The 20,677-nt window shown below is 49.9% G+C and overlaps 1 protein-coding gene and 1 pseudogene across 1 annotated transcript in view; one reads left to right on the forward strand and one right to left on the reverse strand.

Annotated features, from left to right (window-relative positions):
* Positions 1 to 20,677, forward strand: part of SCARA5 (scavenger receptor class A member 5) — a 133,891-nt gene that overhangs the window by 100,762 nt on the left and 12,452 nt on the right. The window contains exon 8 of the mRNA XM_040237051.1: positions 20,334 to 20,528. Within this exon, the coding sequence (XP_040092985.1) occupies positions 20,334 to 20,528 (195 nt within the window). The remainder of the gene's footprint in view (positions 1 to 20,333; positions 20,529 to 20,677) is intronic.
* On the reverse strand, positions 19,978 to 20,071 carry LOC120867774 (annotated as a pseudogene).

Here is a 20,677-nt window from a genome sequence, read left to right on the forward strand (position 1 = left end):
TCAGACTCCTGGTTATGTTTCCACGGAACTCTGGTCCCAGAGGCATTCACTGGATCGCTGGTACTGAGGTTCTGAGGAGGGGCCAGGAGATCATCTTACAGAAAAGTGAGGAAATTCTGACCCATGCTGAGTGCCTACTTCTGGAGGGGTTTCTTAGTCATTCCTCCAGCCCAGGGCAGCCCCGCCATGAGTTCCCAAGGGTGAAAGAAAAAGTTCTCAGCCCAGGGCTCCACCTTCCTTAGAAAAGGATGTGGTGAGGAGGAACCCTCCTCTAGGAACCCAGCTTGCCCCGAGGCCTGGAACCTTTACCAAACACCTCCTACCCTTGTGGCACAGTGGTAAAGAATCGGCCTGCAATGCAGGATCCCCAGGTTCAATCCCTGGGAAGGGGAGATCCCCTGGAGTAGGAAATGGCTCCAGTATTCTTGCCTGGGAAATCCCACAGACAGAGGAGCCTGATGGGCCTCAGTCCATGGGGTCCCAGGAATCCAAGATGACTTAGCAACAAAACGTCCACCACCACCTCCCACCTTTAACAGCAAAAAGCTAAAACTCCAGCAGGTGGGGGTGTTACTACATTAAAAGGATTGATGAGAAAACACATAGACCCCTCCTCAGGTCAGAATCAGACATTGGAGGTTTTCCTTTGAAGAAGGCATTATAGCAAAGACTTGTCAGGACCCATGTTTTAAGTCAATATTAAACTATTTTTCAGAACAAGATCTTGTAATTATTGATCCTTGTTTTGGCCTGGAGTCAGAGGGTTTTAGTCTTAGGATGTTGGAGTCATAAGGGTTGGATGGTATTTCAAACCACCTCCTCTTCCACTCCAGACAGCTGGACAGAATTCCCAGAGTCTCCTGGCTAGGTCATGGCCAAAGTGAGGCAAAATAGAATGCAGAGCTTCTGATTCCTGCTTGATGAGAAGTAAAGGTCTTTTGTTGTTGTTGTTGTTGTTGTTTGTTTGTTTGAGGCAAGGCTGGTACCATGTTTGGCTTTTGAGAATTTGGCCAAGAAAAAAAGTTAGGTTTACACATCTCAAGACAGAAAGACATTTGTTTTACCCTCATCGATGGTCCATTTGCAAGAAAAATACACAGTATTTTTGCAGCAAGGGAGTAAGTAAAGGATCTGTGTTGTTTAAGCCCCACAGCGTGAATTTCAAGCAGGATGTAAATTCAGATTGTTTAAAAATGTTTCCTCAATTAGGATTCACATGGGAAAATGTATGTAGGAGGGGCCAGGGGTAAATTCCAAGCCAGAGCTTAGCAATAGCTATCAGTAGCATCTCAGAAAAATTGAAAAATGGTTAACACCTTGTGTGTGTTTTCAGTATGTAGGGAAATAGGTTTCTGTGTGTTTGGCAGGGTGGGGAACCAGTGGACACCCTAGCATGCAGTATGTAAGCTCAAAATAAGTTATCAGGATGGTGGTTTCTAGACAGTTCTTTTCCATTGCTGCTGAGATGTCTCTGTCTCTGCTTTAACCGATTCTCAATGTTTTGGTTTGTTTTCTGGCTATGCCTCATAGTATGTGGAATCTTAGTTCCCCGGCCAGGGTTTGAACCCATGCCTCCTGCCGTGGAAACTCAGAGTCTTAACCACTGGACCGCCAGAGAATTCCTTCTATCTCTCTTTTAGAACGTGTGTGTGTGCTCAGTTGCTTCAGTTGGATCTGACTCTTCAAGATGCTATGGACTGTAGTCCGCCAGGCTCCTCCATCCATGGGACCCTCCAGGCAAGAATACTGCAGTGCGTTGCCATGCCTTCCTCCAGGGGATCTTTCTGACCCAAGTCTCTTTTGTCTCCCGCCTTGCAGGTGGGTTCTTTACCACTATCACCACCTGGAAAGCCCCTCTTTCAGAATATAGGATGCAAAGACCACCCACTGGAGTCTATGAATTGCCTTCCATCCATCCCTGTCTCTGGAGATGCCAGGGAACCTGTCTGGGATAGTGTAGTGCCAGAAGCTAGCATTCTTTCAGACCTGAGGGACAGAGCTACCTGACTTTTTATGTGTACTTGTATCTATTAGTTCAACTGTGTGCACGTTTTATGCCTGGTACAACTTTACTACCTCAGCAACAGCACGATTTGAAAGTAAACCACACTTCCAAGTTAAGGTAGGCACTCACTCAGGACTGCTAACCAATTAGCACCTGGTACTCAGAGAAGTAAAGTGTCTGTGCCCCACATTTCACTTAATTCTCCAGTCCTATCCAGGAGGCGTAAATCGTGTGCCTGTTAGAGAGATGAGAAAGCTGAGGAAGAGGATAAGGAGCCTGCCCAGATCCAGAGGCACTCGTCCGGGGCAGAGCCAGCACCCAAGATGGGTCTGGAGTCCACTAGCAGTCCTTGTGCTGCGATCTTGGATTCTCTTTTATTCCTGGATTCATTCTCTCTGGCCTTTGACATGGGGGTCAGCATGGGGTCCTCGTGGGCCACTCTCCTTAGTGGGTTTAATATGAAATTGCTAATTTCTTCCTTACCAATGCTCATTGTTTAAAATCTATTTTTATAATTGAAGTTTAGTCGATATAAAATGTCATATGTTATAGATGTACAATGTAATGATTCATAATGTTTAAACATTATACTCCATTTACAGTTATCACAAAATATTGGCTCTGCTCCCAAGCTGTACGAAACACCCCTATGTTCTACCTAATAGTTTGTACCTCTTTATCCCCTACCCCTGTCTTGCCCCTCCTCTCTTCCCTCTCCCCGCCGGCAACCACTTGTTTGTTCTCTATGTCATTGAGACCGCTTCTCTTTTGTTACACTCACTAGTTGTATTTTTTACTTATTTTTTTAGTTTTTAAAAAAGTTCTTGATGGGGATCGTTTTTAAAGTCTTTACTGAATTTGTTGCAATACGGCTTCTGTTTTTATGTTTTGGTTTTTTGGCCCCAAGGCATATGGGTCTTAGCTTCCAACCAGGGATCAAACCTGCACCCGCTGCATTGGAAGGTGAAGTCTTACCCACTGGACTACCAGGGAAGTCCCTAGTTGTACTTTTTTAGAGTCTCAGTTACTTTTAAGAGACTTTTCTCCATCTCAGAGTTTGTTCTTTATTTCACCAAGCCTTGACTGTCTCACTTACTTGGGGGCTTCTGGGATCGTCCACACTGAAGTTTTCATGCCTGGGATGGGGGCTCTGCCTCTGACAGCAATACTTCCCCCGTTACGGGCTTTCCTGTTCTTCCTGACTGATTGTGTTCAGTTTCTGCCTTTGTTTATCCCTTCTCTTTATCCTCACATAGTGTCCTTGACAGATGCAAACACCACAGGATGGTGGAGATGGAAAAGTGTTTTTTAAATGTTTCTTCCCTTCCATTTATTTTTGGTGACCGAAAATACACAGAGATACAAAACTCACTCAGAAAAATTGTCTCACAGCAAAGCAATGGTTTTTCCAGTAGTCATGTTCAGATGTGAGAGCTGGATCATAAAGAAGGCTGAGTGCCGAAGAACTGATACTTTCCAACTGTGGTGCTGGAAAAGACTCTTGAACAGTCCCTTGAACAGCAAGTCTTGAGAGTCCCTTGAACAGCAAGGAGATCCAACCAGTCAGTCCTAAAAGAAATCAACCCTGAATATTCATTGGAAGGACTGATGCTGAAGCTGAAGCTCCAACACTTTGGCCACCTGATGCAAAGAGCCAACTCACTGGAAAAGACCCTCATGCTGGGAGATTGAGGGTAGGAGGAGAAGGGGGAGACGGAGGATGAAATGGTTGGACATGAGTTTGAGCAAATTCTGGGAGATGGTGAAGGACAGGGAAGAGTGGCGTGCTGCAGTCCATGGGGTCACTGAACAAGAAATACCACTTCAGATGCTGGCTGGAGCAGAGCAGGAGACACTTGAGAGAGAAATGAGCACAAGGATGGAAGATAAGGAGTGTTTGGAACCTGATAAGAACTGAGCAGGAACAGGTGAGGCCTGAAACCTGAGGGTCAGTAACCCAGCCAGCACAGCACAGAGCCAGCTTGGAAGGGAGTCAAGAGGGTGAGGGATTCGTCTCACTTCTGTCACAGAGAAAATGTAGATGTGTGGAAGGAAAGAAACACTTAGGGAAGAGAATGTCGGTTATTCACTTACTTAGCGAACATTCCAGAGGAGGCAATGGCACCCCACTCCAGTACTCTTGCCTGGAAAAATTCCATGGACAGAGGAGCCTGGTAGGCTGCAGTCTGTGGGGTCACTAAAAGTCGGACACGACTGAGCGACTTCACTTTCACTTTTCACTTTCATGCATTGGAGAAGGACATGGCAACCCACTCCAGTGTTCTTGCCTGGAGAATCCCAGGGGCGGGGAGCCTGGTGGGCTGCCGTCTATGGGGTCGCACAGAGTCGGACACGACTGAAGCGACTTAGCAGCAGCAGCAGCAGCAGCAGCAGCGGACATTCACTCATCCTTCTCTGGAGACCAGGCCCTGGCTGAGGGCCCCATGAGAAAGGCCTGTCCTCACCTTGAGGAGCTCAGAGGCCGGCAGTTGAGAGGGACATGCAACATTCCTCAGAGAGCATGGTGGGGGCTGTAGGAGACGAATGTACAAAGCAGGTCACTGGATGATGTGTCTTTGATCCAAGTCTTGAAGACCAAGTTGGTGTCCGTCTGGTGTCTGGAGAAGGCGAAGGAATTCAAGGTAGAGAACCTCACGTAAAACAGCAGAGCACTGTCTGATAAACCCAAAACGTTTGGTGCAGCAGCCAAGGTTTGGGAGCAGGAATCAAAAACTGAGGCCAGGAAAGCAATTGGGGGTCTGTGGACAGGAGGTCGGGCGTGGTCTCTGGGCAGCCAGGATGAGCTGCAAGCAGCATGCGATGTGGCAGCAGTGGGAGGTGAACAGCCAGGTGGAGGCCCAGGCTAGAGCCAGGACCCGGACCGGGACACTGGAGCCCCAGCCGTCCACAGTGGCCCTCGGCACCTCAGCCGGAGCTGGCACCCGGCAGGCTGGCTGTTCCCCTGACGGAAAGGTCCACTTTGGGCCCAGGCTTCCCTGCTACTACTGCTCTGCTCTCACTGAGCTACTTCCCTTAGAGAAAATCCCGTTTTTCAGAATCCCCGATTTCCTGAGAAGGAGAGGGGACAGGCGGGCTGCAGAGCAGCAATCCTGAGATCTGAGTGCCCTTCTGACCCAGCCATGTGGCCTTGAGGTCACCCTCTGAACCTCTCCAACCGCAATTTCCTCTTTTCTCCTCTGCTCTGTGCACAATCTGGCCCTGTCGGCATTTCACTTTGCCAAGAGCCTGTATTAAGCTTTCCGAAAACAAATCCAGTGACTTTTCCTGAAAGCTTCCAGCGACCCCTTCCAGGAGACCTTCAGATTGCTTGATGCAGAAAGCCGCTCAGTTCCGATGAATCCGAGCCGCCCTTGGTTTGATAGCTTTGAGTAGATCCAAGAAGCCTAGGAAAAACACGAAGCTGGGCTCCTTTAAGAAGCCAGGAGGTGAAGTAGGGGAGTGTGGTGGGAATAGGGGGCTGCCTGAGAGCCTCTGACATTCCCAGTCAAGAAAACAGAGAGGGAAGAGCTGAAGCTTGGGCCCTGGGGCAACGCAGCCCCCTTGGAGAATCCGAGATCTCACAGAGAATCAGAGGATGCTGGGCGGTCACTAACAGGCCCACTGGGATTTGTGTTCTGGGCTTCCCAGGTGGCGCAGTGGTAGAGAATCCATTTGCCAGTGGAGGAGATGTGGGAGACATGGGTTCGATCCCTGGGTCAGGAAGATCCCCTGCAGAAGGAAATGACAACTCACTCCAGTGTTCTTGCCTGGAGAATCCCGTGGACAGAGGAGCCTGGTGGCTGTGGTCCATGGGGCTGCACGACAGTTGGAGACGACGTAGCCACTGAGCACACAGCATCTCTGTTTCTTGCATGAACCATGTTCAGCTGACACCCATCCTCCTGGGGGCCTGGAGGACCACAGCAGCCCCCTGTCCTTGGCAAACAGCTGGTGGTTTCTGGGATCTGCCCCGAAGAAAACTTTTAGTAATACAAACCTCAGACCAAAGGTGAGTGAGGCATTTTCTACAAAAACAGTGCCTTGGAACCCCTGAAGAATTGAAGTTTTAGTCTTTGACGTGGGTTTTGTTTGAAGAAAGCTTTAAGTTGAGACATACATTAAAACCAGGAATGGTTAACGTGTTTATTGAGAAAGCAACCCAACCAACTCAGGAATTGTTCGTAATCCCCATGACCCTGTACTCAGTCATTTTAGGTTGGGTGGTAAAGATGCTGGAGGCAATAGCTTAAACCAGGGAGGTCCCCACCACTGTGTCTTTTTGATGTAACTGGATCAGAGTTAGCTGCCACTGCGTTCATTTCACGGCTGTACTTCCCCTCCTGTCCTTCGACCATGGAAAACTGCCTCAGGGATGTACTTGGAACCAATTGTTCAGATGGGCTTATTTCCCCTGGTGCTGAATTTCAGCCACTCTTCCAAAGAGTACTGTTGTGGAATTCTGAGGGAACAAAGAGGTAGGCAGAGCCTGTGGCCACATCCCAGGAGGTCCTGTGGATGCTGTGTTCGGGGAAGGATGGCTGGTTGATTCACTGATTTAGAGGCTGGGTGAGTCCCTTGCCCTGGTGCCTCTGTTCCCACCAGGATCCTGGGGGCTTATATGGCGAAGCAAAGGGAAGCAAAGCGAAGTCGCTCAGTCGTGTTCGACACTTTGTGATCCCGTGGACTGTAGCCTACCAGGCTCCTCAATCCATGGAATTCTCCAAGAATACTGGAGTGCGTTGCCATTTCCTTCTCTAGGGGATCTTCCCGACCCAGAGATCAAACCTGGGTCTCCCGCTTTGCGGGCAGACGCTTTACCGTCTGAGCCACCAGCTCAGTACTATTTACTGAGAACTCATCACCACTACCACCTCCCACCCCGAGCTCCTCATATGTTCAGTTCAGTTCAGTTCAGTCGCTCAGTCATATCCGACTCTTTGCAACACGCCAGGCCTCCCTGTCCATCACCAACTCCCGGAGTTCACTCAAACTCATGTTCATCGAGTCAGTGATGCCATCCAGCCATCTCATCCTCTGTCATCCCCTTTTCCTCCTGCCCCCAATCCCTCCCAGCATCAGAGTCTTTTCCAATGAGTCAACTCTTCTCATGAGGTGGCCAAAGTATTGGAGTTTCAGCTTTAGCATCATTCCTTCCAAAGAACACCCAGGGCTGATCTCCTTTAGATGGACTGTTTGGATCTCCTTGCAGTCCAAGGGACTCTCAAGACTCTTCTCCAGCACCACAGTTCAAAAGCATCAATTCTTCGGCACTCAGCTTTCTTCACAGTCCAACTCTCACATCCATACATGACCACTGGAAAAACCATAGCCTTGACTAGACAGACCTTTGTTGGCAAAGTAATGTCTCTGCTTTTGAATATGCTATCTAGGTTTTGAATATGCTATCTAGGTTGGTCACAACTTTCCTTCCAAGGAGTAAGCGTCTTTTAATTTCATGGCTGCAGTCACCATCTGCAGTGATTTTGGAGCCCAAAAAATAAAGTCTGACACTGTTTCCACTGTTTCCCATCTATTTCCCATGAAGTGATGGGACCAGATGCCATGATCTTTGTTTTCTGAATGTTGAGCTTTAAGCCAACTTTTTCCCTCTCCTCTTTCACTTTCATCAAGAGGCTTTTTAGTTCCTCTTCACTTTCTGCCATAAGGGTGGTGTCATCTGCATATCTGAGGTTATTGATACTTCTCCCAGCAATCTTGATTCCAGCTTGTGCTTCTTCCAGCCCAGCGTTTCTCATATGTTAGAACTCTTTAAAGTGTATGTCATTGTCCCATTTAACAGATAGGGAAACTGTTCTGAGAGGTTAAATTACTTGCCCAAGGTAGAGCTAGAAAGTGGTGGACCCACTGTACAGGTAGGATTCAAGGATTTAGAAGGACTTCCCTGAAGGTCTAGTGGTTAAGACTCCACGCTCCCAATGCAGGGAGCATGAGTTCGATCCCTGGTCAGAGAACTAAGATTCTGCATGGTACAGCAAAAAACAAACAAAAAAGAAAAAAGAGAGCAAGAGAGAAATGAAGATATTTTGGGACTTCCTAGGTGGCCTAGTGGTTAAGACCCTACGCTTCCAATGCAGGGGGAATGTGGGTTTGTTCCCTGATTGGGGAACTGAGATCCCACTTGCTGCACTCCCAAAAATAAAAGAAAACTAAAAACAAACAGCAAAGATTTAGAATACACAGATGGGAAAGCATTCCAGCCAAGTGTCTCAGACCTTGAACTTGAAAGAGAGCAGAATAGAGAGAGGAAACAGGGAAGGGTGGGGACAGGATGAACGAAGCCAGAGGGTGTGAAAGAGCCTTTTTAGGAAAGGCCAACAGTCTTTCTTTCTTTTTTTTTTTTTAATTAGACTATTTATTTTGTATTTGAGTATAGCCAATTAACAGACAATGTTGTGATGGTTTCCGATGAACAGCAAAAGGATTCAGCCATACATACACATGTATCTATTCTCCCCCCACGGGCTTCCCTGGTGGCTCAGAGGTAAAGAATCTGCCTGCAGTGCAGGAGCTGCGGGAGACCTGGGTTCAATCCCTGAATCAGGAAGATCCCCTGGAAAAGGGAATGGCAATCCACTCCAGTATTCTTGCCTGGAGAATCCCATGGACGGAGGACCCTGGTGAGCTACAGTCCATGGGGTCGCAAAGAGTCGGACTTGACTGAAACGACTTAGCATGCATGCATTCTCCTTCAGACTCCTCTCCTGTCCAGGCTGGAAAGGCCAATAGCATTGCTCATGAACCCTGGAGGTAAGGCAATGGTCTGTGAAGGCCTTAGAGGAATGCCGTGTGAACATCAGCACCTCCTCGCAGTTATGTATGTAACAGAGTGGGGCTTTGGGATCATGGCCTTTCTCCTGGCTCTACAGCTTTTCTTGCTATTTCTAAAGGCCTGTTGACCCTCTCTGACCCCTCACTGCCTTTTGAGAAGCCCAGGAACAAATGCAAAGCAAAGGACTTAGGTCTCTACCCAAGCCGCCCAATAAATTCCTACAAATCCAGCTCCCAGCAGAGCTTCTGTTAGCAACATTCTCCCGCAGTGATGGGAGGGAACCCCTGCTTCAGGACTGGGCAGGGAAAGCGCTTCATTTATTATTTGATCAGACACATTTTTATTGAACACCTGCTAGGAGCCAGGCAGCCATGACTAGAGCATTGTTGTTGTTCTTGTTCAGGCGCGCAGCCGAATCTAAGTCTTTGCAACCCCATGGACTGTAGCCCGCCAGGCTCCCCTGTCCATGGGATTTCCCAGACAAGAATACTGGCTGCTAAGTTACTTCAGTCGTGTCCGACTCTGTGCAACCCCAGAGATGGCAGCCCACCAGGTTCTGCTGTCCCTGGGATCTCCAGGCAAGAACGCTGGAGTGGGTTGCCGTTTCCTTCTCCAATGTATGAAAATGAAAAGTGAAAGTGAAGTCGCTCAGTCATGTCTGACTCTTAGCGACCCCATGGACTGCAGCCTACCAGGCTCCTCCGTCCATGGGATTCTCCAGGCAAGAGTACTGGAGTGGGCTGCCATTGCCTTCTCATGGGTTGCTATTTCCTTCTTCGGGGGATCTTCTCAACCCAGGGATTGAACTTGCATCTCCTGCATTGTATGTGGATTCTTTCACTGCTGAGCCACTGCTGAAGCCCCATAGGGCATTGAGAAACAAAATGAGCCAAGACAAATTCCTGGTTTCTAAAGATATGCAATAGAGTTGAGGGGGCCAATGGGTGAGTCAACAGTTAAGAAAAAATAATCCCGCATAAAAAGGACGGTGATAATTGGGAGATACTTCTGCTATTCTTTCTGCCCAGTAAGTAAACCCCACCCCCTCAGTCAAAGACACAGTACAGTGACCTGTGGGACTGCTGGACTGGAGACCACGTGTGGCCACTTTATCACGTGACCTTGAGGAAGTTACTTTCCTTCTGAGTCTCGGTTTCCTCATCTGTATAATGGGTATCGTACCCACCACCCCAGAGGAGGACTGCAAAGATCAAATGAGACCTAACAAAAATGCTTTGAGGAGGCATAAAGCACCATATTTAGAGTCAGTTAGGGTTCAATTCCTGGGTCAGGAAGATCCCTTGACCTTCCTGGGCATGGCATGGGCCTGGCAACTCACTCCAGTATTCTTGCCTGGAGAATCCCCATGGACAGAGGAGCCTGGCCAGCTACGGTCTATAGGGTCACAGAGTTGGACACGACTGAAGCAACTTAGCACGCACGCCCACACCATTAGGAAATAGCGTTTCATAAAGTGCACCCAGAGGCCAGACCACAGTTTAAAAGCGATGCCCTCCAGCAGAGCCTGGCTGGAAATTCCTTAGGCTTGTGGAATGGCTCCTGTCCTTCGCATGCGGACCACATTTGCTGTGGATGCCAGGGGAAAGAGCAGTGCCCTGTCTGGGCGGCACAGAGCCCTCGTGCTGCAGGCCGGCTGCGGGGCACGGGGAGCTCTTTCTTCACAGGAGAAGGAAAGTTCAGCCTCCTTAAAGGGCAGCCGGTCTAGATTATCCCTGGGGCTCCGCTCTGCAGCTGCAGAGTATCAGAGCCTATTTTCCCAGCCCCATGTGTTTATTTCTCTTCCCCACAACCTCCTGTCTTTTGACTTGTTTTGCTTTGGCAGGGTCTGGAAGGCAAGATAAACACACCTAAAGGAGCTGTGAGATTTCAGGATTATGCCAGGTTTCCCCTCCTCTTGTCTCATGAGAAGCAAAGTTCCCTGGACTTTTGGGGCCTTCTGATGCATATCCCAGCAGGGTCTGGGGTACTTAGGGATTGGGTCTGTTCCGGGAGCCCCTCATCCATTCATTTATCCACTCACTCACTCACTTAGTACCACTTGTTGATGGCAGCATGCCAGGTTTCTGCCTGCAAGTGAGGCTACGAGTGGGAACCACAAGGATGTTGAATGCCTGTCTTCTCCAGAGCTGACTATGATGGGGGCATGGGGGCTGGCTGAGGGAACGGTGCTAGGCTGTTTCTCATGTGTGGGAGCCATGGGTCAGGGAGGCCCTCCTGGAGGAGGTGACATTGATGTGCCTTACAGCAGGGGTCCCCAGCTTCCAGGAGCTAATGCCTGATGACCGGAGGTGGAGCTGATGTAATAATAATGGAAATAAAGCACACAATAAATGTAATGTGCTTGAATCATCCTGAGACCATCCCCTCCCTCCTCCCAGTCTGTGGAAAAATTGTCATCCATGAAACAAGTCCCTGGTGCAAAAGCATGGCAACCCTCTCCAGTATTCTTGCCTGGAGAATCCCCATGGACAGAGGAGCCTGGTGGGCTGTAATCCATGGGGTCCCAAAGAGTCAGGCACGACTGAAGTGACATAGCACACATGCCTGCACCATTAGGAAACAGCATTTTATAAGGTGCATCCACAGGCCAGACTACAGTTTAGAAGTGATGGCCTGCAGCAGAGCCTGGCTGGAAAAAGGTTAAGGACCACTGCACAAGACCCAGCTACTGTGAAATTGCATAGCCCAGGCTTGATCCTAGATCTGTCCCCTACAGCAGTGCTTTTAGCCCTGGCTGGCCATTTACAACACCTACCATCTGTTCAGAAATGTCCCTTCCCCACTTTCCCACTGGTTGATCCTTTTTAAAAAAAAACTTTTTATTTTATACGGAGGTATAGCTGATTAATAATGTTATGACAGTTTCAGGTGTACAGCGAAGGGACTCAGCCAACCATATACATGTATCCATTCTCCCCCAAACTCCCCTCCCATCCAGGCTGCCACATGACATTGAGCAGAGTTCCTTGTGCTAGACAGCAGGTCCTTGTTGGTTATCCGTTTTAAATATAGCACCTCCTGGTTGATTTTGAAGCACTCAGGTGATTCTTAGAGACAGCCCATGGCCAGGAACTGCTGAAGTCCCAGGCTCTTTCTCTTACTCCTCAAGACATGCTTTCCTGCAGCTCCAGAGGACTGCTGGGAGACAGATGAAAGGTACTTTTCATGTGCAGAGGGAAATACTTGTCTTCAGTGTTCAGCTGGCTCTGTGGTTTGAAAATGAAGGGCCTTTGCTCTCCTCCCCGGCTCCACTTCGGAGCAGCTGTGTGACCCTAGTCAAGTTATTTGACTCTTCTGGGCCCATTTCTCTGTTCAGTGAAGGTCATAATGACTAACTCATGGAGCCATTGAGAAGAGTAAGTGAGCAAAGCCGTGGGTAAAGCGCTCTGCCCCGGGCCTGGCATGCCGCCCCATGCAGGCACTAGGTGTCCATGAGTTCCCCTCGTCATCCATCCTTGACTTGAAATCTCTCCCTGGCAGAATCTGCCTTTGTTGTCGCTGAGTTTGGGGTGGTTCTAAGCCAGGTGCAGACAAGCCCCATAGGCAGTGGGAAGTTCTAAAGGGTCCCCTAGCTCTCAAAACCAGTTCCAAGATGGTAGCTACTGGTTGTTAAACTGTCCTCCCAGGCCCATGGAGAGGCCGAATACTGCAGCCACTCTCTCGGCTGTGCTCCCACCAGACGCTAGAGAAAGATATTCGGCATCTTGCCCCCTCAATTATAACCCTGAAACCCAAAGTAAATAGAGTCAAGTAAGGTAGGGAATAATTGGATGAAAAAAACCCTGGAGCCATCCAGAGATGCCAGCGCCCTGTGAGTGAAACCAGATGCAGGTTTTAAAATCCTGGAATGGATTCCCCAGAGATACTGTCAAGTTCCCTTCCATTCCCAGAGGCAGAATGAGCAGCTGTCAGGCCTGATACAGAGTGCAGAGGAATGCTGTATATGCATTGGGGGCAGGGGGCGGGTTCAAGGCCAACATTGACATTCAATGCCAAGGCCAGGGCACCTGGGGTAGACCCAGCCTGCTTCGTCTAGGACCTTGCTTTTCCTACCTATATGTCTACAAGGCAAAGAGAGCGAGGATTTGTTTTGAAAACAGAATCCCTACATACTAGATTTGTGCTGGGAGCCCCCGAGTGGCCTCAGCCCTGGCTCACATTCCTAGACCGTTCTGGAGCAGTCTTGCCTAACGAATCACATCCAGCTTGCATTAGTGAGTAGAATCTTGCTGACAGCAGGAGCCAGTCTTCTGCTGACGCCCCTGTCTCCCTCCTCTCCCAGGCTAAGAAGCCAGGAACTGAGCCCTGGGGAGAGCAGAGGAAGTTAGGAGGAGATTAATCCAATTGGCGGGCTGAGCCTGCCCCCCACTCCACCCACCATTTCCCCCACTCCCCAAGCAGCAGGCTTGCTTTGTAACAAGACTCTCAAGAGTATATCTTGGGGACTTCCCCGGCAGTACAGTGGTTAAGACTCAATACTCTCAATGCAGGGGGCACAGGTTCGATTTCTGGTTAGGGACTAAGATTTTCCATGCTTCACTGCATGGCCTTTTTTTTTGTTGTTATTAAAAAGGGATATATCCCTGATGGGGCTACTGGTACCCAAGCCATCTTCACAAGTCATGAAGATGCCTCAGAGCTGACCACAGGTTGCTGGGCAAAGTGCAGGCTGGTGGGGTTGGGGCTCACAGTGATGGGTGTCCATGACGAGCCAAGTCCTTGATATGTGTACTTGCTCCCAACCATCACCATTTTCCCCACTGTTAGAAGAGTTAAGCGTAGAGCGGTCCCATGGGGTCTTTAGTGGAGCCAGAATTGAAACCTTGTTTCTAAGTGCAGAATCAGCCTCATGCCACTCTCCCCTGCTGCCTCCCCACAGGGATCACCATGCTTCCCTCCATCTGAGTTCCCCTCCCCACTCAACACCCAAGAGGCGAGTAGCTAACCAGCCCTTTGATGGGTGCATGGGATCACAGGCGCTGTCTTTGGGCATTTTTGGTAACACGGACCAGAGACTCACTGGGTCACTTCAAGTAATGTGGGTATATGGTAAGGACACCCGGGAAGACTTCAGAAGACTAGGGCTTATAATAGTAAGGCTTGCAGAGCTTGGGACAAGAAGGTCTTTAGAATCCAAGGCAGTTCTGGTGGCCTCAGGACCAGGGCTCATGTCTTCACTCTAGTGTCTCATGTCCAACATGGCTTATTCATTCCACCTTCCTTGCTTCTTTGTGCTTCTCCTCAGCTCTCTGTTACCCCTTCTAGGTTTCCGCATTATTTGTGGTGGTTTGTTGTTGGTGGTCAGTTGCTAAATCATGTCTGACTCTTTTCGACCCCATGGACTGCAGCATGCCAGGCTCCCCTGTCCTTCACTGTCTCCTGGAATTTGCTCAAATTCAGGTCATTGAGTCAGTGATGCCATTCAACCATCTCATCCTCTGCCACCCACTTCTCCTCCTGGCCTCAGTCTTTCCCAGCATCAGGTTCTTTTCCAATGAGTTGGCTCTTTGCATCAGGTGGCCAAAGTATTGGAGCTTCAGCTTCAGCACCAGTCCTTCCAATGAATATTTAGAGTTGATTTCCTTTAGGATTGACCAATTTGATCTCCTTGTGATGGTTAGAAAAGCCCAAAGACACTGTGGTGATTACCTAGAAGTAGCTGCATGTGTCAAACAGTGGTGACATCTATAACCCACAACTAAGTGTGAAGAAGTTGTTGCTAGAGGTATCACCAGAAAATGCAAAGGCTTCTTCATCCATATATCATATTTTGTTCTTCTTCACAGTCTGACCTCATCTGTGCCTGAGGGGCCACCCTGTTTAACTGAGGGGTAAGAGCGTACCTGAGGTCTTGCTGCAGGAGGGTGGATGAGAACCTCATTGTCAATCCCAGGAGTGGCCTGGGTAGTGGGCAGGGTCAGCGGAGCAGATCAGAGAATGAGGAGGTGGGTTCTATGGTCTGGCCCTGCAGCTAGGCAGAAAGCTCCCAGCAGGGCTTAGAACTATTGAAGTGCTGGAAAACTTGCTGGTGAAATGATTGAACCCTTTGATCTGAGAGAGAGCAAGGAGCCTACCCAGCCAGAAAGGGCCAGTCTCCTGCCCTGGGTTTCCTATATCAGCTTCCTCTCCTGTGGTTACCCAGCCAGACAAAAAGTGATGCTGCTGTTTGAGGTTGTGATGGAAGGGACTCTTTCTGTCTGCTGCCTTGTATAAAAAGGCAGATCTGGGACTTTTCTAGTGATGTAGTGGATAGGAATCTACCTGCCAATGCAGGGGGCACAGGTTCGATCCCTGGTCCGGGAAGATTCCACATACTGAGGAGCAGCTAAGCCCATGCACCACAGCGATTGAAGCCTGTGCACCTAGAGCCTGTGCTCTGCAACAAGAGAAGCCGCTGCAGTGAGAAACCTGTACACCACAATGAAGGGTAGCCCCCACTCACCACAGTTAGAGAAAGCCTATGCAGAGCAGCAAAGACTCAGAAAAAAGAAGCAGGGGAGAACCTGTGACCCCAAATCTAGAGCTGTAGGGGAAACAGCAGTGGAGTGTCCCTGCTATGAGTGGTGACCAGGAAAAACTCTGCCTAGGACTTCAGGGCCAAGGGCTTGGGACAGGCTGTCAAGTCAGCAACTCCCCATTCATCCTCCAGGTGTTCAGTGAGGAGCGGCGCTCGGTATTTCTCTTGAGCCCGGGTCTCCCAGAGCAGAGGTGGAGTGTGGTTCTCCACCTGCAAACCGTGGGCACATGTCCAGGTAGATTCCAGTCTGCAGAGTAGACTGAACAAGAGAACGAATGTCATATCCTCTTCACTCAGGGGGTTCCCTTTGTGAATCAAGCTCAGATATCCACATGGGAACTGCTTGGGCGCGGTGGGTTCTTCAGGGTTGCGTGCCAACATTTTGCTCAGGAAGGACTTCCTGGGGCTTCACTGCGGTGGGAGGTGAAGAAGGAAGTGGAGACGTGTTGGTCAAGGGCAGCTGTTACGGGAGGTAATAGGAAGTTGTGAAAGCATGCGGACCTTTGCCCCCACCTGAGCCATCCCCTCTGTCTACTGGCTTAGACGTGTCTGGGTTTTATTTTTTTAAGATTTTCTTTTCATGTGGACCATCTTTAATGTCTTTAGTGAACTTGTTACAATACTGCTTCTGTTTTATGTTTTGGATTTTTTGGCCCCAAGCCATGTGGGATCTTCGCTCCCCGACCAGGGATCAAACCCGAACCCCCTACCTTGAAAGGCCAGGTCTTCACCACTGGATCGCCAGGGAAGTCCCAGTGCCTGGGTTTTGAACAATCCGAACCACTGCCTTCCACTTCCCTCTACTGTCCTGTGCAAAGGGAGGCACCTCCTTGACCCCAAACAGCCAGGCACACTCCCTGGGGACCACCCTGAACTTACAGGAAGTATAACGGGGCGTGCAGGGTGAGGGGCGCTGGGCACAACCCAGGCTGGCGCAGCCTCCTAGACACTGCGTCTCATTCTGTGGGGCTGACACAGCTGTGGGGTGAGCACATTTCCCAGTGGTGGTGGTTTGCTTGGTGGGAAAGCATTGCTCTAGGGCAGAAACTGCTGGGAAGAGTTTACACCCTCTGCCCACAGAAACCCAAACCTCTTAGCAAGTCGTGACGTTCGTCTCAGGCTGGGGAGGAAGTCAGTGTTGGCGTCATTGGGTGGTTCCCCAAGCGGGTTCCCCAGGCAGGTTCCCGAAGGTGGCATGACGGCTCGGCCTGGGAACGGCCTGCCTCCGGCCGCCCCTGTAGCTCTTAGGGCAAAGCAGGCCAGGCCTATTGTTCGTGGGACTGCCCCTTTAGACTTGTCTGAGTCCCTCACTGGGGCAGTTAGCATCATAATCAGATCAAATCTCAGCTTATGGTTTTCCTCAGCGAGGTAGCCACAGGGATGCGCTCTTGTTAGGGGGAAGAAAGGATTAAAAAATTTTAGCTTAGAGACCTCCCTGGCAGTCCTGTTCTTAAGATTTCACCTTCCAATGCGGGGGGTGTGGGTTTGATTCCTGGTTGGGGAGGTAAGCTCCCACATACCTTGAGTCCAAAAAACCAGGACAGAAAACGGAAGCAATATTGTAACAAATTCAATAAAGACTTAAAAAATGGTCCACATTACAAAAAAAAAAAAATCATAGCTTAGTGCTATGTTCCATAGATGGCACTAGATCAAAATTTGCCTCATTGATTCTTTGGGGGCCTGCAGTGTCTGCTGACCCCGTGGGCAAGGGACTGTGTTCAGCCTCCATTGTAGGGAGAAGTCCTGGAACTGGGGGACCTGGGAGCAAGTGACAAGGGACAGGCTTCAGTGCTTGATGAATCAACTCTGGTGTCTGGTGTCTGGGTGTGTGTGGGTTGGGGGACACACATATCCCCGGAACTGATGCGGGCTGTGACCTTGCTTGGCGTGTGGGGAGCATGGGGTAGAAACAGCCTTGAACTTGACGCTCTGAGCCCCATAATTATGGTTACCGTATGCTTCCAATGTTTTGAAGTTGTCCTGTTTCCAAATATTCTTTTGCCACTTCCATATACATTGAAGCCTCCTGGGAATTCTAACATTTCAGCATCCAAGTGACACTTTCCAGATTTCCTTCAGCACTCGCTATAATCACATGTCAGACCACATCCTCATTTTCTCATGTAGAATGTATGGTCATTGAGCCAACAGCTTGAGTTCTGGGTCCAGAACCCTGGGGTTGTCCTACCGAAAGATGTCAGTGAGGGGAGTGAGTAGAAGAGCCTGAGGTGTAGTAAGGAGGGTGTTGGAAACATTGGTAGCTGTGATGCTGACTCTCCGTTCAGGCTCCCACCCAAGTCACTGGCTGTGTCCCCTAGACAGGACCTGCCCTCCGGGGTGCGTGCTCTCTGACTGCATTCACTTGTGCATGCTTTTACTGGGCCCAGCCTGGGCACGTTGAGGTACCAGGCGCTGTATCAGGCTATATGGCCTGACCTCGGAATTCTCCAATGTCCTAAAAGGGTGAACAGGCAACTGTTACAGGAAGTGATAAGATACGTCCACAGAAGGGGGCTTGGATGGGAGCGGGTGACCACAGGAGGCTTTTTCTGGGAGATGTGCCATCCAAGCTTGAGATTTAAAGGATGTGAAAATGTTAGGCCAGAGTACAGAGCGTATTTTTTCTAAGATAGAGAGGTCTGTGTTCTCCCTCAGCTCTTTCAGGTCTCCACTCAAGGTCTTCCTTGTCTCCCCACCTGAAATGGCGCCCCCTCAAGCTCCATTCCCCTCCTTGTCTTCTTGTCTATGATGGCACCCTCTGCCCATCCTCTTCTGTCTCCCCGTCTAAGACGGTGCCCCCCACCCTCCACTCCTTTCCTGTGTCGCCAACCACAATGGTGCCCTCAAGCTCCATTCCCTTCCTGTGTTTCTCTTCTTGTCTCTGCACCATATCACTGCGTGGCCATAGTTATATGTGAATTTGTTTCCCAGCTCTGTGACTAGTCTCCTCCACTACAATATAGTCCATGAGGGCAGAGACTGCCCTCTGTCCTCCTGCAACAGGACCAGGCTCCTAACAGATGGTCAGGCACTTACTTGGCAAGATGAAGAAGTGAGTCTAGAGTGAGCGAGGCAGGCCAGAATGGAGGATAAGGGGCCATCTCTGAACGTCAGCTGCGCTGCCTGTACCGCACCAGACCTTCCTGTTATTTGGACCTTGAACTCGGCCTTGCCTGCTCTGGGACGCACAGCTTCCTCCTGCCACTCTCCCTCTACTGATGACCCCACACGGAGACTGCTGTTGGCAGCCTCCTGGCCTGGCGTGGCCCACGGCCACGGTGACAGGGTGCTGACAGAGGCGAGGCAGGTCTGGGAGAACTCAAGACCGACGTCTCAGCCTCAGCCGACACACCAGGGCCAGACGCCCAGCCCGGGCCGGGCTGTGTTTGCGGCTCCCGGCTCCAGGTTGGCTTGTCACGACGGCTCCCGGGTGCCGTCTCTGTCTCAGACCTGGCCTCTGAATCCCGCTGCGCTCATTGTTTCCCATCTGGAGGAGTCTCTGGTCTCTTGCTCATCCTCAGACTCTTCTGATAACCTGGCTGGAGCTTATAAACTCATGTGCGAAGAATAGTCAGGAATGATGGATGCATGAGGTGCTCAGTTGCTCAGTCATGGGCGACTCTTGGTGACCTGTATGAACTGTAGCCCACCAGGCTCCTCTGTCCGTGGGACCTTCCAGGCAAGAATACTAGAGTGGGTTGCCATTCCCTTCTCCAGAGGGTCTTCATGACCCAGGGATCAAACCCCCATCTCTTTCATCTCTTGCACTGGCAGGAGATTCTTTACCAGCTGAGCCACCAGGGAACACCTCCTTATTGGTATTTACTCAGATGAATTGAAAACTTAGGTCTATATAGTAACCTGAACATGAATGTTTGTAGCAATCTTATTCATAATTCCTTCCAAGATGCCCTTCATTGGGTGAATGGATAGTTAAGCCGTAGTACATCCAGACATTGGAACTTTATTTGGTGCTAGAAAGAAATGAGCTATCCAGCCATGGAAAGAGGAGCCTTAAATGCATATTACTACATGAAAGAAACCAATCTGAAAAGGCTACATACTGTATGATCCAAACTATATGGCATTATGGGAAAGGCAAAGCTATGGAAACAGGAGAAAGATCAGTGTTTGCCAGGGGCTAAGGGGTGGGGGTGGGGAGGAAGGGATGGAGCACAGAGGATTTTCTGGGTAGTGAAACCATTCTGTAGGATACTACGTTGGTGAATACATATCATTATACATTTGTTCAGACCACAGAATGGACAATACCAAGAGTGAACCCTGGTGTAATCTCTTGACTCTGGGTGGTTACGACATGTCTCTGTGTGTTCATAGATTATAACAAATGTACCATTCTGGAGGCAGGTGTTGATAGTTGGGGAGGAAGCTATCCATGTTAGGGGTGGGGGGTCTCTACCTTTTTTTTTTAAGTTTTTCCTTTTCTCATTTCATAGGATATCTAGCATCACCAACTGTAAAGGGGAAAGCCAGTTCTCACATTTTTATTTAGTGCTATAATTACTGAATGTGGATTTCACCTTGATCTTCAATAAAGTGATTAAATAATGATCAGTAATTAGCAAGAATTTGTGCAATCCATGCTGAAATTTGTATTCGATTTCTATAGTAGCTGTAAAAAAAATTACAGAATGCTTCATGAATTCACATGTCATCCTTGCTAGTCTTCCCTGTATCATTCCAATTTTAGCACACACACTGCCAAAGCCAGCACTGTTTCTGCTTTTCAATTTTGCTATGAACCTAAAACTACTCTGAAAAAAAAAAGTAATAAAAAAGGTGGAGAGAAGGGCAGGGGTGATAAGAACAGGCAGGGGTGACACCATGGTTTCTGATGGCTGCCTGCTTGGCCTTCCCTGGAGCCCCAGCCCCCCTCCCCATGCCGGGTGGTGATGAGGAGCCGGGGAGGGCTCCTGGGGGCCACTGCTGTGTGCAGGCTCGGGGGTGTGACCGTGACCCTGCGTTGCTCCCGGCAGGTGGCGTGGAGGCGGTGATGGTACGGCTGGTGAATGGCTCGGGCCCGCACCAGGGCCGTGTGGAGGTGTACCACGAGCGGCGCTGGGGCACTGTGTGCGACGACGGCTGGGACAAGAAGGACGGAGACGTGGTGTGCCGCATGCTGGGTTTCCCCGGCGCGGAGGATGTGCACCGAACCGCTCAGTTTGGACAAGGTAGGCGCCCACCAGAGGAGAATGTGGGGCGAGGGACCCGAGTCCTAGGCCTGCCCTCCCATCCAGGGTCCCCTCGACGGCAGTCCTGCCGCGTGTCACCCGGCCTCCACCTGGGTCCTTCCCAGCCTGGGGGACTCGCAGCCTCCAGT

This window comes from Oryx dammah, unplaced genomic scaffold (assembly GCF_014754425.2).
Source record: "Oryx dammah isolate SB20612 unplaced genomic scaffold, SCBI_Odam_1.1 HiC_scaffold_1, whole genome shotgun sequence".
Taxonomy (NCBI): domain Eukaryota; kingdom Metazoa; phylum Chordata; class Mammalia; order Artiodactyla; family Bovidae; genus Oryx; species Oryx dammah.